This window comes from Chamaea fasciata, unplaced genomic scaffold, assembly GCF_029207755.1.
Source record: "Chamaea fasciata isolate MVZ Bird 193981 ecotype frontalis unplaced genomic scaffold, bChaFas1.0.hap1 SCAF_7, whole genome shotgun sequence".
Taxonomy (NCBI): Eukaryota; Metazoa; Chordata; class Aves; order Passeriformes; family Sylviidae; genus Chamaea; species Chamaea fasciata.
In genome coordinates, this window is record NW_027094092.1 from 32,460,538 (window position 1) to 32,476,801 (window position 16,264).

At 37.7% G+C, this 16,264-nt stretch overlaps 1 protein-coding gene across 4 annotated transcripts in view; it reads left to right on the forward strand.

The window, feature by feature from the left end:
• MEIS2 (Meis homeobox 2) overlaps positions 1 to 16,264 on the forward strand; it is a 171,973-nt gene that overhangs the window by 31,877 nt on the left and 123,832 nt on the right. For 3 of the 4 annotated variants that reach the window (XM_066188332.1, XM_066188328.1, XM_066188329.1), the window contains exon 9: positions 11,384 to 11,485. The exons of the other annotated variant lie outside the window; for it this stretch is intronic. In XM_066188332.1, the coding sequence (XP_066044429.1) occupies positions 11,384 to 11,485 (102 nt within the window). The remainder of the gene's footprint in view (positions 1 to 11,383; positions 11,486 to 16,264) is intronic. 4 annotated transcript variants of the gene reach the window in all.

The window sequence follows — 16,264 nt, forward strand, 5'->3', positions numbered from 1 at the left end:
AAGGACTAGAACTCGTAAGTTTATTTCAGCATAGACTTTGCATTTTCAGAAGGGCCTACAGCAGCTGAAGTAGGACCTCAGTCTGGCAAAAGCTATTACATTGTGCTACTCTGTATATTGCAAGTCCTGTTACTGAAATCAAGAGGCTCACAGTGGGTTAATATTGACTACCTCAGCCTTTGTAGTATTTGTTTTCAATTGACACTTTTGCTCTAATCAAAAGCTACAAATATTTTACTTAAAGTTGGTAATTTTTCTCTACTTTAGCTTATTAGACTTTTGATTAGATTTCATGTGCTTGTGAGTTCATGCACTTAAGATTCATTTTGTGTATTCAGACACTTAACATATTTTGTGCAAAACATCTGTCACAATGTGAAAACGTATTGGAGTAAGAAAATATTTCTGCTTTGTATCTTTTTTTTTTTCCAGTGGTAAATTTAGACACATATTTCTAGGGGCAAAGTGTTAATTAATATTTTATTAGACAAATTTAGTCAGCAGTCTTTTATCCATGTTGTGTAAAAAGGTAAATTCCATAAGTTTATAGTATTACAAAATTAAGTTTTGATTTAGAGGTTACCAAAATGCTTCATGCATATAGATGTCTTTCGTTTTAGGGAAACAGGGATAGGCTGATCTGTGCTAACATCCCATGTTACTTACAGTTCTGTGTGTTCAGTTCTTTGCTTGCGAAAGGATCTTAAAAATAAACAAAAATTGCTGCAATGCTCATACTTCATCCAAGAGGGAAGTAGCAATGCAATTTTCCAGTTAAAGGAAAAATAAAGACTTTTATATTGGTGTAGAATATTTCATAGATTTTAATTACTTACAGATTTTACTATTTTCTTTCAGTTTTAAGGGAAATTCTCGAGTTCACAAACTTACTTTAGACATTGTCAATACTGTATATCTTACACTCTATATGCTCCTATTTTCTCCTTTCTTCTCTCAGAAAAATGAAACTCATCCGATCTTACCTTTTCAAGAAAATCTTCTGTAGTTCATATCTGCAATGATAGATGAAACACTTTCATTTATTTGTGAATTGACTGTCCTAATTATTTCCCTGAGTTAAATGTTATTAGCAGTTCATATTCCCAGCTCTGAGCATAGTTTTGGATAAAGTTCTGTGTATGAGCAAGGTTGTACGAAATAATGGCTTTATTGATTTCTTTCTTTGTTTTTAGAGATCTTTCATTCATGCTATTAATCTATAACTCAGCCTTAGCTACAGATTTTCCTTTTTTTTTTTTTTTTGTTATTTTGTTTTCCCTTCGGAATCTGAATTTGGGCAGGCCTTTCTAATCTGGTAATTCATCACTGACATTCAGGATTTGGTTTCAAACCCCTCTCTACTTTCTTGTAAACTAATCCTGCAGTCTAAGACCACCAAAGGGAATGTCATTTTAGCTAGAAGTCCACACTGTCAGAATTCAGGTTTACTGTATGCCAATTAACCCTCCTTTAAGCTCTTCCAAATGGCTATCAATCTGGTTTGTTTAAAAGAAATAAGCTGTCCTTTTATTTTAGAACTAGTAAAGAATTTTACATCTTTCTAAAGCAATTTTCTGCATTCTTACTGATTTCATTGATGTGAATGTAAAGTACACAATAGGTCAAATTCTGACTTCAGTGGGAGTTGGTGGGAGCACAGTCTGTACATCTGAAGGCAGAATTGATTCAATCTTAGTGTGCCTGTGCAGCAGAAAATATCGCTAATGTGTCTTCATATAATCAGTGAGTGCAGATTTGAGTTTGTTTCTCATGTCACTTTCACGACTGCCTTACGTGAGCTTGGAGGAGCAGCTCATGTTCTTAGTAGGTATGTGCGTATTTTTTTTCTTGTTTATTCACATATAAACATTTTACGTGGTTCCTTAGAGACTTTCCTTGTAAGGTTCAGTTATTCTTAAGAGACTGAACACGTAATTGTAAACTGTGCAAAGAGCACCCTGCAGCCCAGGCAAACCCTCAAACCATCCACTTGGACCTGCTTTGCCTGCCACTGTAGTGCTCTTGGATCTGAAGGGTCCTGTTCGGTGGCTGTAATGAGCAGGATATTCTCACACACGACCAGATGTCCAGTGGAGGATCCATGTATTGGTCCTCCGTTCCAGTCTTCCATCAAACAGGTGTTTGTTAGAGCATTAATTATTTTATTTTAGATTATTTGAGAAGGATATTGTTTTTGAGTGTAAAAAAGAAACCCCAACATAATATCCTCTGCTCTTATGCCTTCTCCGTGTTCATTAGCTGTTCTTGAGTTGTCTGTTGTATTTCAATGGAGCAAAGTATAACTTCTGTGAGCAAAATGAGGTCATTGCATCCAAAAGAAAAGGGAGAAGGTCTGTTGGCAGGGGTGTTGATGTTAAATTCAGGTGAAATCACGGAGTTTTTACTTGTGTGCTTTACCTTAAAACTGAGTAAAAGCTGTATCTCGCACTTTCAGAAGAAAGACTTCATTTACACCAGGCTTCTTATGCTTTCAATAAATGAATTGGCAGACTTGATCCACTCAAATTTTACTATCTAGCTGCCTTTTTATAACAGTCCTTTAAACAACTTTAGTTAGTCAGGAACTTTTTTTTTTTTTTTTTAATTTCATAGGTAGAAGACATTGGCTTTTAAAAATAAAAAGTTTTTCGAAGTCGTTTAGGCCTTTAACATAGCTTTAGAATATTGCCTTCTCTAAATCATCTCCCGTATATTCAAAAGCAACAGTTAGTCTCCTTCCTGTCCTATAAGCATTTAAGTTTATAACTTTAGAAATTCTAAGCATAGCTTCCACCTCTCCTCCTTTTTTTTTTTTTTTAAATTTAAGTTAATAACTTTGGGAGGTGGTCTCATAGTTGCATTAAATATCCATGAAGGTAGGGGTTTTATTCATAGGGGTGATTTTTGGTAGTGTTGTATTCTTTGTTTGGTAGGTTTCAGGGGTTGTTGTTTTTTTGGGAGGATTTTAATAATATAGCAAAGAATAGTAGGACATAAACCTTTTAAAAGTTGATTTTGTCTAATGTAAAGCATGAACAAAGGTTTTTCATGAATCAGCCCACATCTGTTACAGGAAACTGTAGAACTGCAGACAGGCTATGGCTTTTCTCATGTCCAGGGGAATCCACTGAATCTTGGCCTTCATTTAGGATTCCCTCCTGATGAGCAAATTCCCATGACCGTTTTTGAAGCTTTAAAAGCTTTGGTTTTGTTTTAAAAGGCCTCTGAGCATAGGCAATGTTTTCATAGGCATTTAGAAACAAAAACTTGAGCTTTTAAACCCTCAAATGTCACTGTGGGGATTCACTTGGCTTCTCAGCAGACCAAGTCTGAGATAACACCTGCAAGAAGTGTGTATCTGTGTATGTGTATTTTGTGAAATCGCGATGCACCATCTCAACTGACCCACAAATGTGACAGTGGTGCGTGTGTATATCTTATTGTTATGTTTTGGTGTTACTCAGTCTTAAGAGCAAGCTATTATTTTAGTTCTGTGGCATGACTGATGTGGATAAGCCAATTTTGATTTTCGACTGTTTTAATTTCTTCTGCCTCTTTGTCCTGTGATGCAAACTCTTAACAAGTGCTCTTCAGAAGAACAGACTGAGTTAAAGTCCATGGTTGTTTCATTATCTAAAGGGTACTGGGATTTTAGCTTCAGTCTTACTTTTTTCTTCTACAGCTAACATCAGTTGCACAATAAAAGGTAGTTTTCTATAAATAGATGGGTTATACCATATGTAAACCCAGGTCTGTGATTACTAGATGAGAAAAAATACTCAATAGAAATGACTTCACAGATCACCAGGCTGAAGAAGTAACAGAAGTACTTATTTGCACTCCTTTTCAGCTCCATCTCTATGTGTCTTAAACACCTGAGGTGAAATTTTGTCAGGTTTCAGACGGAAGGGGATTTTCAGAATTAAGGATAAATACTAAATGAATATATTAACACTGCTTTTCTCCTGTCCTGTGCTGTTCTCAAAACACCTGTTAAAAACAAACAAGCACATATTTCGAATTGATGATACTGACTGGCAAACTTGGCACCAAATAACCTGCTGAAACTAAAATGTTGATGCAGAACATGTGCTTAACTTAACAGTCCATAACCCTGTTTTTTGAACACTGAAATACCTACCCTGAGGAAAGCTCATAAAACGAAGGAGGTCTTTAAAGTTCATAGATCAGACCAATGAAGTTGCAGCTCTTTTAAGAATGTGCATCTTCATTGATTCATTAATTCAAGATGGCCAAGTGTATAAAATACAAGACATGAAAGCACCAAAGGTTTTTTTTTTTTTCTCAAAGTGTACTTTCCATAGGTTCAGTATCTAAGGGAAAGAGAGGAGAAGGGATGCTCAGAGAGGCAAACATTCTGCAGCTGAGAGGACTACATGTCACAGGCAGGTCGGAAAGAATCTCTGCTTGGTTTCTAAGGGTATTTAATTGAGCTTTTTACAACATATAATGATTAATTCTTCTAGAAATTCCCAGTGCCCATAAGATTCTATTGCTTGGGATTAGGTTGAGCAATTTGGCATATCTCTAATCGTGTTTCCCCATGTGTAACACTCCAGCCATGTCTTTCTTACTTTACTGTTAAATATATAATTTATAAACAGATAACAATCCTGATAAGCTTGTTTCAGTCCATGCTAGAATGAAATTACTTGTGTTGTATTATGTGTGATAGCTTCAAACTGCTTTAGAGAAACTGTACTCAACAAAGAAGAAATCTTTGTTATACTATTTATCTGGAGGCACTGGAAAATGAAAAATCTGAGCTACTGTAGCAACCAGGATCTTTTATTTCTGAAGTGTTGCCTGAGAAATAAACTTTCTCCACCAGGCAAATGTGAATTTGTAACAAATATGGCAACACAGAACTTTCCTTTTTGCACTTGTCCACACAGGGTACATGTTTGTTTGTTACTTTTGAATGAAAGAAACTGGAATAGGCTATATTAAGCTGAAACAAATTTTCTTCATTGAATTTTTCTGGCTGTGTAAGTATTCTGACAAAAAGCTTACAATCTTCCATTTCACCAAATATGAGTGCTTTTTTGGCTCTAAACTATATGCTTTACTGTTAGACATTTTGGGATATGGTGGTTTTATTTCTCTTTTGTGGGAATAAACCAGATGCATCTTCTTGTGCTGAATAGCCTGACAGAAAATGAAAATAGAATTTTTAAGCTGTGAATTGGCAAAGGGGAGTCAAACTGGGTTTTTTTCTCAGTGTTCCTTACTTTTTTTGATAGCGGAACAAAACTCAGGGGAGAAAAACAAGTTGTCCTTAACAAGGAAATTATTTAGAAGTGCAGTGTGTTTACGTATCTGGATAAGAACAGTGCATTGTTAGGAGCGACTGCATGAATTGCATGATGCAACCTTTTGACAACAGAGTGTCTGCTGGAGGCATCTGTGAGGGGTGACCTTTCACCCTAAGGAAGAATGCTCTGAAGGTGGGGAATGCCGTTATCTGTCCTGGCCCACCATGCACAGGGGCTGTCCTGGCCCACTGCCGTCCTTGCACCCGCCTGCTCACACGGCTCTTCACATATAAATTGGATGAGCCCAAACGGAGCAGATTCTCCTGAAGAAATGTTGAAAGCCAGCTTGCTTTTGTCTTGGTGGGAAGGCAGAGGTAAGTCAGGGCCTCAGATAGTATGAAATTAGGATGAGACCTTTAGCCTTCAAATATCCTCATTATCTAATAAGGCACCTGAAGAAGGATTGCCAATATCTGATGTGCCTGTCACTCTCTCAGATCCTTTAGTTTTGTAAATCACTTGGCACTACTCGTGTGGAAATCTGTATGAACAGCATGTTACCCTTCAGACACACAGGTCCAGGTTACAAACTGTAGTGTGCAGACACAGAAGGTATCAGCCGTTTCCTTTTCGGATGGTAGGAAAGGAAAGGAGAAGGGCTGGGGTAGGCTGGGGAAGAAAAAATTATCGTAAAATGTTGGAAATGTTTTCAGACCAGTGTATTTCTGATTTTCATAAAAACAAGAAAGTCCACTGTACTGGTTGTAGTCTAAGAAACTTTCGGTTGTTGTGCTCTGTTGAATTCACCCTGTGAGAGACACGGGTGACTCTCTGAAAAGCAGCATCGAGTTGGTCATTGCTGCTTCTTGTAATTTGCAGCTGCGTTTGCCATGGTTATCCATGGATGGCCATGCCCTGACTGTTAACAGCAAGAACTCACATCCCATTTTTTATAGGTGAAGTGGTGGTTTCTTGTCTCAAGTGTCTGTAGTGTTTTAGGAGTGTGGTTTGGGCTCGTTCTTTGGATTTTAGGTTGTTGTTGGATTTTGTTTGTTTGTTTGTTTTGTTTTAATGAAAACACAGATAATATAAGGATCATTGACTGCTAAAAAATAAAGGAGCAAATATTCTATCCCAAAAGGTGGAAGAGTCTTGAAGAAAACAGGTTACTCCCCCTCCTCCCCTCAACACTCTTTAGTCCCACAGAACGACTGCATGCTTCAGCACAGATTTCTCTGCTAGTTGGATCCCAGGAGGCCTTATTGAGTGCAATGCTGCTTGGGGAGTTGCAGCTGTATAAAGTGGGGGGAAAAATGTAGTTTGTACGAATTGTTCTTTACCTTGGTTTGGGTTCAGCATGGCAGCTGCACTCCGACTTTGTGTGTGACAGCACAAAGGACAGCAAAAGTGAAAAGCAAGTCAGCAAGTAGAGAGACAAAAGCAACGATCAGCTAATACAGCTCCACATGGCCTAACTAATTTATGAGAAAAAAACTGTTCTGTTCATTGGATCAGCACTCCGAGGAGGCAGGTGGAATTGTAGGAAGTTTTCATTGAGTCTCTAGAGCAACTAAGGAAGTCACTAGAGATTCTTCTCAGTTTGAACTTTATCAGGGTCTACGCTTAATCAATATGGTATTGGAAAAAGAATTAATTACTAAAGCAGAATAAAACAGCTGCATTTTAAACTAAGGATCCATCAATTCAGTAATCTTCCAGTTACAGGCTAGGTGCCGTGAGGATCATTTTGACTTCATGTAATGAGGAACTGAGGGAGTTTCCTCATGAACAGGCTGGGAATTCACATTAGCCTATTTCAGCTATTTGTCATCAGTACAACTCATTTCTCCCCTTCTGAATTACAATTTGTATTTGATATACTGTCAAACCCACAAAATTCCCATATTCATGGAACTGAAAGCATTAATGTGGAAATCATTGTCACCATGAGAAAAAGTCTTAACCTTCCTGAGCCTCTTTATTCTATAGGCTGCGGCTCAAGTGGTTTCATGCCGGACATACCTCTATTGTGTTCATTGTGAGGGTCAGGGACCTGCCTGTTGAAGAAGCGGTAATTTGAACACAGCCTGTAAATGTTTCATCTGTAATTTCCATAATGGTGAATTTCAAGGAGGGCTGAGAAGGGTTATGGGAGATGAATTAGGTTTTTAGTGAGCTCATTAGGAAGCCAAACAGAGTTTAGACAGCAAGGCGGTGAGTGTGGCTGTAATCAGTTCTGCTCGCTTTGTTCCCTGCCTTCGGGACATTTTTTGAAAACTTCATGGCAGGGGCTGATGAGAATATACTGTGCAGAGGCTGCAATCTGATGGTTGACTTGTTGATTTGTAAACCTCTTAATTCATTTTTTGTTCAATTTAATCTTTTCTTTCTTAAGGAAAATTAGTTGAATGTTAGCCCTCTTTGCACTATTCACCTCTTAAATTATGCTCATTTTGAGGAGCTTGTTATGCCTGAATAAACATGAAATGACTTGGCATTTTCCCATAAGAGGCACACCCATTTTAATACCATGTATTTACCATTCCTGGAAATGTCTCATTAACTTCTGAAAATCTGTGAGCATGATATTTTTGGGCTACTGTAACACACCTCTTGGCAGTCACAGAAGGCAGTTTGGTTAATGCCTCATAATATCCATTTTTATTCTCAACATGAAGAAAGGCTCTCTATAGAAAATTGATGCAGTTTGCTCTGCTAATTTTCATGCTCATTCCAATTAATTTAACATGACCCAGATTTTCTTCCTCGGGCTCATCCTGACTAATTAGTAAGGCAACACCTAGAACAAGTTCTGTTTAATAACATTGAGGAACACTAGTTGTGAGTGATTTTGATGCTAATAAAGATATTCACTGATGGGACAGATATTTGATGTCAATTACAGTATGTAATTTAGAAGTCCCTATGTGCTGGATAGAGTATTGGAAGGCTGGCAAATCACTATGGGAGATATATTTTTTTCTTTTTGTTAAAAGGACTTCCAAAACACCTAGCTATCCTCAGGGACCGATTAGGTGTTTGGGGTTTTTTTCTGTTTTTGTTTTTTGTTTTTGTTTTGTTTGGTTTGGGGTTTTTTTGTGTTTTGTTTTGTTTTGTTTGGTGCAACTAGTCCCACAGTACTAGATGGGGTCGTGCTGCTAGGGATGTACAATCTATGAACCATCAACAACCAGGGTCCAGGCTCGCATAATTTACTGAACTGTTGTCACAAATAAGAGAAGCCACCACCAGTACTAGAAAGCAGCACGGTCGAGGAGAAAAGGATTGCTGTCTCACCTCCTTGATATAACTTTTATTTCATTGTCTGGGTGAATCTGTTTTGCAAGAAATAAACAGAGTTGAAAAGCGGGTTTTGTTAGTGCTTCATAACTGAATTGTCAATGCTGGTGTTCATTTCAGAAAAATGGTCCCAGACCTGCCCTCCATGTGATAATTCTTTCCTGTTCTCTGAGTACTCTCCATCCAAATGTGAGTACTGGTGCTCATGTAAGTGTCCTGACTGCAGAGACCAGCAGCACAGGCAGATCTTTGTCCCTCGAAGCACTTTTTCCTGGGAAAGCTGGCTTGCTCCGTGTGTGTAACACCCAAAACGAGAAACACAGCATGTGCAGCAGGGGAAGTGAGGTCCAGAAAGTATTTTGGCATTGAGTTCATCAGAGGTTGAAAGAGGAAATGACAAATCTTAATTTTCCCCATGTCTCTCAGAACAAATTCTCATATATGCTGCAGGAAGATAGAGACGGGATAATAATACTGTTCATACTTCAGGATTTTGGTCAGCCACAAATACAAAAACTGTCTGGTCTCTTTACTGAAATTACAGTGCTAAGACTTGCTTTTGCTTCTAGTAACAAAAATTGAAATCCTGCTATGTAGCTGAAGGAGAAAAAAATAAGATGTCCTTGTACATCTATTTTGATCACAACTATTAAGTCCAAGAACCTGCCTTCTAACAGAGTATTTCAAGATGTTCTCTTTATGATGCACATTTAGAAATGAAGAATTAGCAAAAACAATAGCCATGCTCAGACTTGAAAAAATGTAATGCTCAAATGAACTCAGGAGTGTGTTGGCATGTTTTTATTTAAAAGTAGTAATATATAATATTCACTTAAGTAAGAACCACCACGAAAGTAATATTAAGTATTACTTTTATAGCACTTTTCATTGAAAACTGTGTGCCTTGCTTATTTGAGCAGGTGAAAAAACTCTAAAAATTTACTGAAGGTAGTTTTCTGAGCCAATAACAGAAAAAGGGAATAGAACATCTTGTGTTAGATAATGGTCCAATGCTATCAGCATCTCAATTCTTATGTGCAGTATAAATCTGTAAAGTTTTAAAAGCTGACATAGTAAAACACAGGTAAAAATATCTTAACTATAAAATTGCAAGGGGTTTAATGTCTAAGGCAGATCTTAATTGCTGAGATCCTATTTGGGTTTTTTTTGGGGGGGATGTTTTTTTTTTTTGAGTACTAAGCCCTCTCATTGGCATCATTTCACCAAGTTTTTAGGAGGAGGGGGAGAAGGAGAGAGAGATAGAGAGACTGTGTGAAGTTTCTTCTAATGCATAATGCATTTAAACACTGTAATTTCTGGACTGATGCCACTAACCAGCTCAGAAATGGTTCCTGTTTCCTCCTTACAGACTTGCAGTAAGAGTCAGAGATGACCATGTCTACAGTCATTCCTAGCTAGTGTCAGAACATGACAATTCTGTTGTTCTGGGTCAGTGGTGAATAACTCACTCAAATGGTGCAAAGTCAGCCAGTTCTTAATTTTTTATCTCCTCAAGAGTGCATTCAGTGACTTTATCACTGAGAAGAATGGCTCCCCTGCCTAGTGTGATCAAGACCTGGAAATTTGTTGCATCAGCACATTTAGCCTGGACTGCTACTTGATTGGTGGGGTTTATATTTGATCTTATGGCAGACGGGTCAGCTCGCTGACTGGCTAGGTGAACCTGGGTCCAGAGGGAAACTCCATTTTACCCATCTGAACCTGAAGGAAGGGAAGTCTCATAACTTGCCAGGCGTTTCATTTGGGGTCCCTACATGTAGGCAACATTAACCCCTTTGAAGGAGGGAGGGGAGTGATGTAAGCTCTCTGGAGCCCAACTTGTGAGGCTCTTCCCTAGAAAAAGCTCAGGGACACAGATCAATCTAGGAAGACTTTGTAGGCACGGCATATTTGTGTTTTGTTATGTATTCTGTGACAATGAAAGACTTGAAATGAAATTACAGGTTATGAGGAAAAAAGGCAAAGCATCAGGTGTTGGAGTAGGTGTCTGTGCTTTTGAGTTTTGTGCTGAGAACTTTAAAAAAATAATGTTACAACAACTTAGTACCCTGTGGTTTTGCTATTCTTATGCTTCCTTGTTTTCTAAATCCACTTCATTGAAACTTTTGTCAAAAGCTTTTTCCCGTTTCTACAGAATTATGCATATGTCAATACTCTCAATCACTTAAAGCAGTACAAAGCATCTTCTGGAACAGTTTGGCTGCAGAGAGAGGTGACCATAGCCATTCCTTCTTTTTTTGCTTGCTTTTTAATCATATTATCCCAGAACAAATCAGTAAAATTATACAATGGAAAAAAAAAATTAATTGCTTCTTTGCCTTACTGATACCATAAAGATATCTGTCAGGGACTAGCTAGGAGCTTTAGCTCCCTTATGCTTGCTCTTTTTGTCTCTCTACTAAACTTCAAAGAAAAGAAGCATTTCAGGCTTTTCCAGTAACCACTTTTAAGCATCCAATATGTACAGCCCATAAGTTATAGATGGTTTACAGTTTACATTTACAAGGCTTCTCAGAGGAAATGACTTCTGAAAAATGGTAACCCCAAAAATAAATACAGGCAGGTCCAAAGCACGAAGTTGTCATCTGGAGAATGAGTCACTAGTGGGAGCAAGACTTCATCGAGTCCTTCATTTTGAGCGCCAAGTAGCATATCACTTATAAAGAGTATTAGTTGTGTTTCCAAATACATAACACCCTATATTTAAAGTACGGGCTTTAAGTTAAACCTACGAGAGCCGACTGTCAGTGTTCCCACGTAACCCTTCACATTCTGGCATTTTCCAGACTGCCAGCCAAATGAACACTTTAGGAGGAGGTGCATATATATGTCCGCAGCACCCAGCGGGTTAATCCACTCTACTGTGCATAGGTGTTGGAGCTCCTATGGTATGTAAGACTTGCCAAGCTTGGAGTTGTTTTCTACTTTTAAATTTTTTCAGAATTATGCATTCACAGCAAGCATCTCTTCTTATGCTGTTCAAGTGTTTGTGAATGCATATCAATACGGTACTTTTATTTGTTTTATGTAGCACACACATTTGTGTACATTTTATCACCAGAAAAAGTTTTTATGGTTCATTTTGAGACCTTTCTACTGAAACAACTACTTTTTTTTTTTTTTTTTTTTTTTTTTTTAAAGCATTTAGCCATCCTCCATTTTTTCTTTAATACATCTTAAAATAGACTAATGTGCATTCTGGACTTGTGGCCTAACAAGTGTCCTTTTCAGTAACTGAAGCTTTCAACTTAGTGTCTCTCAGGACTAACGGTCTGTTACATTTCTAGTCCTAACTTTTTTTTTTTTTAAATGATGAAATAATCTTATCCATGTGTACCTTGATGTAGTATTTCAACTAGTGCTTTCTTAATAACTAAACAGCCCTGAAAAAAGAGGTTTCTAATGTGGACAGTACATGGCCTCTTGCTGTACTAGTTGGCATCATTTTAGGGGCTTTCTCCTGAACAAGCAGTTGTGTCAAATGGCATAGGGTCTATGGGGAACTGCAAGGCATTAAAATATTTCACAGTTCATAACTACTTTTAACAGCTGTAAGGAAAATTCAGATACTCTGATTGATATTTTCCTTTTAAAAAACCAGTCATTTTTACTCTTAAAGCAACTACATTAATGATTTAATGAAGAAGAATGGTGCAGGATGTTAGTCATCATCTACTTTTAAGTTCTCACATTCTGCTATATATAAACAACTGCAAAATAGTAAAGGTTAAATATTGATGAGGTACAATTGAACTTAATTGAACTGCAGGTAGACTTTTAATTGAACTTTGCTATTTTGCCCACATTTGATATTATTCTAATGACAAAAGTAAGAGGATAACAAATTAGAAAAGCGACTTAGAACAAAATATAGCTCTTTAATGTATACTTACTTTTATACAGTTGATTGAGAAAACAAAAAACATTATCCCAGAACTAAAAAAGGAAAATAGGCTATTAAAGGAGATGTGCTTTCAGGAAAAGAAAAATATTTTTTTTTGTCTCCTGATTTCTTTAATGACTTGCTATTGTTGCCTCAGCTGTAGCTAGTCTGCAGCTGGTATTCTTAACAGAATTACTATGAGAATGCCAAAAATACTTGTCTAAAAATATATTAGAAAAGATTTAAAAAGAATGCCACTAAAACTGCAGCACAAGGGCACTTTGTGTGACAGTGTTTAGTAGGATGAAAAATTTAAACAGAATAACAGCTATTTACATTCACACTGCAAAGTAATTACCGAAGCATACGGAATACTTAAACCTGTTTTAATAATGCTTTCCTTCAGCCTGGATTCCAAAAACTGGGAGTACACTTACCAAGTTGTACTGAGGTGGGGAGGGTGGGAATTGAAGTTAAAACCACATAGAAAAAAGTCTATTGAACACTTTCCTGGTGAGGTACAATGTGAGTTTCACTTTTGAATAGAATAGCATTATAAATCAGCATAAACCACATGTTTTAATGAGTGTATCTCCTCTGGAATTGTGCAGTGCTTGCAATTCTCTGTGAACAAGACATGGATCTGGTCTTACACTTCTTACTCAGGCAAAACTGCCACTGACATTAATGATAATTTTGCTTGAATAGAACAAAGTGCTTGGTGGAAGTTGTGCCAGCATGAGGGGTGCGAGATTAGGATAAACGTGCAAAAAAGTACAACTTCAAATGGCTGTACCTTTGACTTCTACAGCTAGCATTTCCTCCAACTACAAGGAGCTTAATTATAACATTTTCTGGTTCAAAGATTAACATTTAACATTCTGGGAAAGACTTTCTGGACTTTAGTAACCTGATCAGCACGGTCTCCTTTTGGTCTCTGCCTCTTTCTGGTTCTTTGTATTGCAGCGGAGATGATAGTATCTGGCACATTCCTCGGATGTCTTGAAGATAGCAGCCTTCTGTGTTTGGGGCTGAAAGATTGTGAACTCTGTGTTAGCAGAAATGCCACACAGGGGAGGTGAATAGAACATTAAAAAAGCTTTAGCTTTAGGTACTGCAGCGCAAGCAGAGTTGAATTTGAGAGCTGGGACTTAAGTGGACATTTGTCCCTGCTTTCTTCCTTAATAAAATCTGAGTGTTAACTGTGGGTAAGGGCATTTGAGAGATCACTAAAAATGAATCACTGAGTGCCCAGAAGAGCTTTATTATGATTTACTATGGAGAACTTTAGAACATACCTAGTACATTTTAAGCGGTTATCAGATACATATAGGAGCTGCTATTATGGAAGTGAATTATTTAGTCCTTCGCTGCAGAAGCAAAATAATTTGCCAAATTAAAATGTCAAAATAAAACTCATCAAAAACTGGATCTGTGTGGTCCTTTCTGGCCCTGTGCTCCCATCCAATTTTCTTTTGCCCCATGAAAAGCTATTGAGCAAAAAAATCACAAGCTCCAACCAGCAACGTTTGTTGTGCTTGTGTATGTGTAATCCATTTTGAAAAAGCCTGACACAATACTAAATCTGGGGGGAAAAAAAATCTCAGTGTAGAAATCTTGACTGGCCAAATTGATTTTTAAAAATTTACCAAATTTTAAAAATCCTCGGGCTGATACCGGATTCCAGTACTGCATTCTTGTAGGAAGAGGCAAGAGAGGTCGCTTAGTTCAGTGTGTTTGTCCCAGAAGCAATTAGATAGGAGGAATTATTCTGCTCCCAAAGTTCCACATAAGCATTGCCACTGCCCAGTTAACCAGTGTGAAAATACCATGGAAAATAAATTATTAAACTATACTGTTATTACTAACTTGCCAGTTCCAGAGAAACAAATGCAGCCACATTTACATATGTGTCCATCTGTCTGTTTTTACACTTTATGTCTTCAACCAGTGGGTGAAATTGTTTTAATCCAAGCTGCAGTCTGATTTTTTTTTAAAATTTGTTTTTCCCTCTGCTGATATTTTTCTCTGTGTGTATGTTATTTGTAGATGGACATGCATGTTCTTGACAGTAGCTAGTTCTTAATTGCCCCTTGAAGTAACCTAATCTATCTGGCCATGGTAGTTTTAACTGGAGTATGCAGCAGAGTTCTCCATGGATAATTTTCGTTAGTTAGCAGATTGTTACCATCTCAATGTTGCTGAAATCCCTAATCTCAGGTCAGCGTGAAGCTGCAGTGGTTACAATCCTGTTGCCTGATGCAGTGTGAATGGAAGTGCTTTCTGTCAGAAACATGTGGTCTCTTCAGTGGAGAGCCTGCGTAAATCCTGTGTAAATAGAGGGAGGCTAACAAAGGATGAGCCCCTGCAGCTCTGAGCATTTGGAGCCATTTGGAGGCTGAATTTGCTAAATGCTGCTTATACCGCCTGAAAAGTTGAAGAGAAAGGAGCATAAAATCCCTTCTTTTTTCTCTTTCTGCTCCTACCCTGGGGGGAGGGTGTTAAGGGCCAGGGAAGCCTGAGGTAAGCCTATGAAGACTGTTTTTTCAGTGCTCTTTTGAGTGTGAAAAAGGTGGCATGGGTCACTGTCCCCCTCTTTAATGTCGGAAAACCCACACAGTTAGTAAATGTTGCATGTAAACTAAAGCATTTCATCCCTTCTCCTGCACTCCACGGCAGTGGGCCATGAACTAGTCACTTGAAAATCGCAGAAAAATTTCACTTCAACATGTCCGGACAGTTTAGCACAGCAGGAACGTAAGAGAGATCAGTAATTAGCAGGTTGCTTTACTGTTGTTCCCCTTGTCTGCATTGGAGCACTTTTTTCACCTGATGTGAAAAAATGTTGGATTGCAATGAACGAACCATGAACCTCCTGCCTGTATAAAAGAGCTTAACATTTAAACTGTGGTTTATTAGTTTTCTCTTATAAAAGCTAGAAAAATACATTTTTGGCATTTGACAGAATTTCTAAGATTTCTCAATTCACTTTACAAATGAACATGAGCTCTAAACACAGACAATTAAGGACACAAAGAAAGCCAGTCTTTTTTCTTATTTTTGGACAGAAAAATAATGAAAGGGGAAATGTGAAACTTAACAGTTCTGAAAATAATTTCGAAAGACTTAGATCACTGATTTTATAGCATGCATGGCTATAATAAGTGCTGAAATGTCATTCCTACTTTGAATAAATAATAAAACATTTGTGAATTTCTTTTTGCAAATAAGATATATTAGAGACTCTAGAGAGGTGCCTATCCAGAAACAGAAAAGAAACAGTTTTCATTCTGTCTCTTGTAAATAAACTTTATATACAAGATGCCATGCAAGTCTTTAAGCCTTTAGCACATACTGCCAGATGGCAATAGGGACTTGCTCCTGAATGACAAACTATGCTAAGTTGTAATTAGATTACGTAGAATAGCTTTGTATGTGGGGTCTGATAGCATCTTAAGTTTTCTTCCTATTTGAATTTGCAATAATTATTAATGCCTTGTGTGAAATTCACACATGTCATCTTTACATTATCAGCCCAGTGGAATTGCTGGGTTTTATTCTGGAAAGCAAAGGATCCTCCAAAAGAACAGCAAGAGAGAAGGCCAGGTCTTTGTCTCCGTCCTGCTTCTAGAAGGGCAAAAGAATAACATCTTCTGCAGGAAGAGAGATGGTAGTGGTGGATGTCTCAAGTTTTCCTGTTCTCTCTAGTGCGCCAGTGTCCAACCTTTCTTTCTGTCCAAGAACCTCACTAAAACAGAGCAGAGAACCATGAGACGTGTGTCTG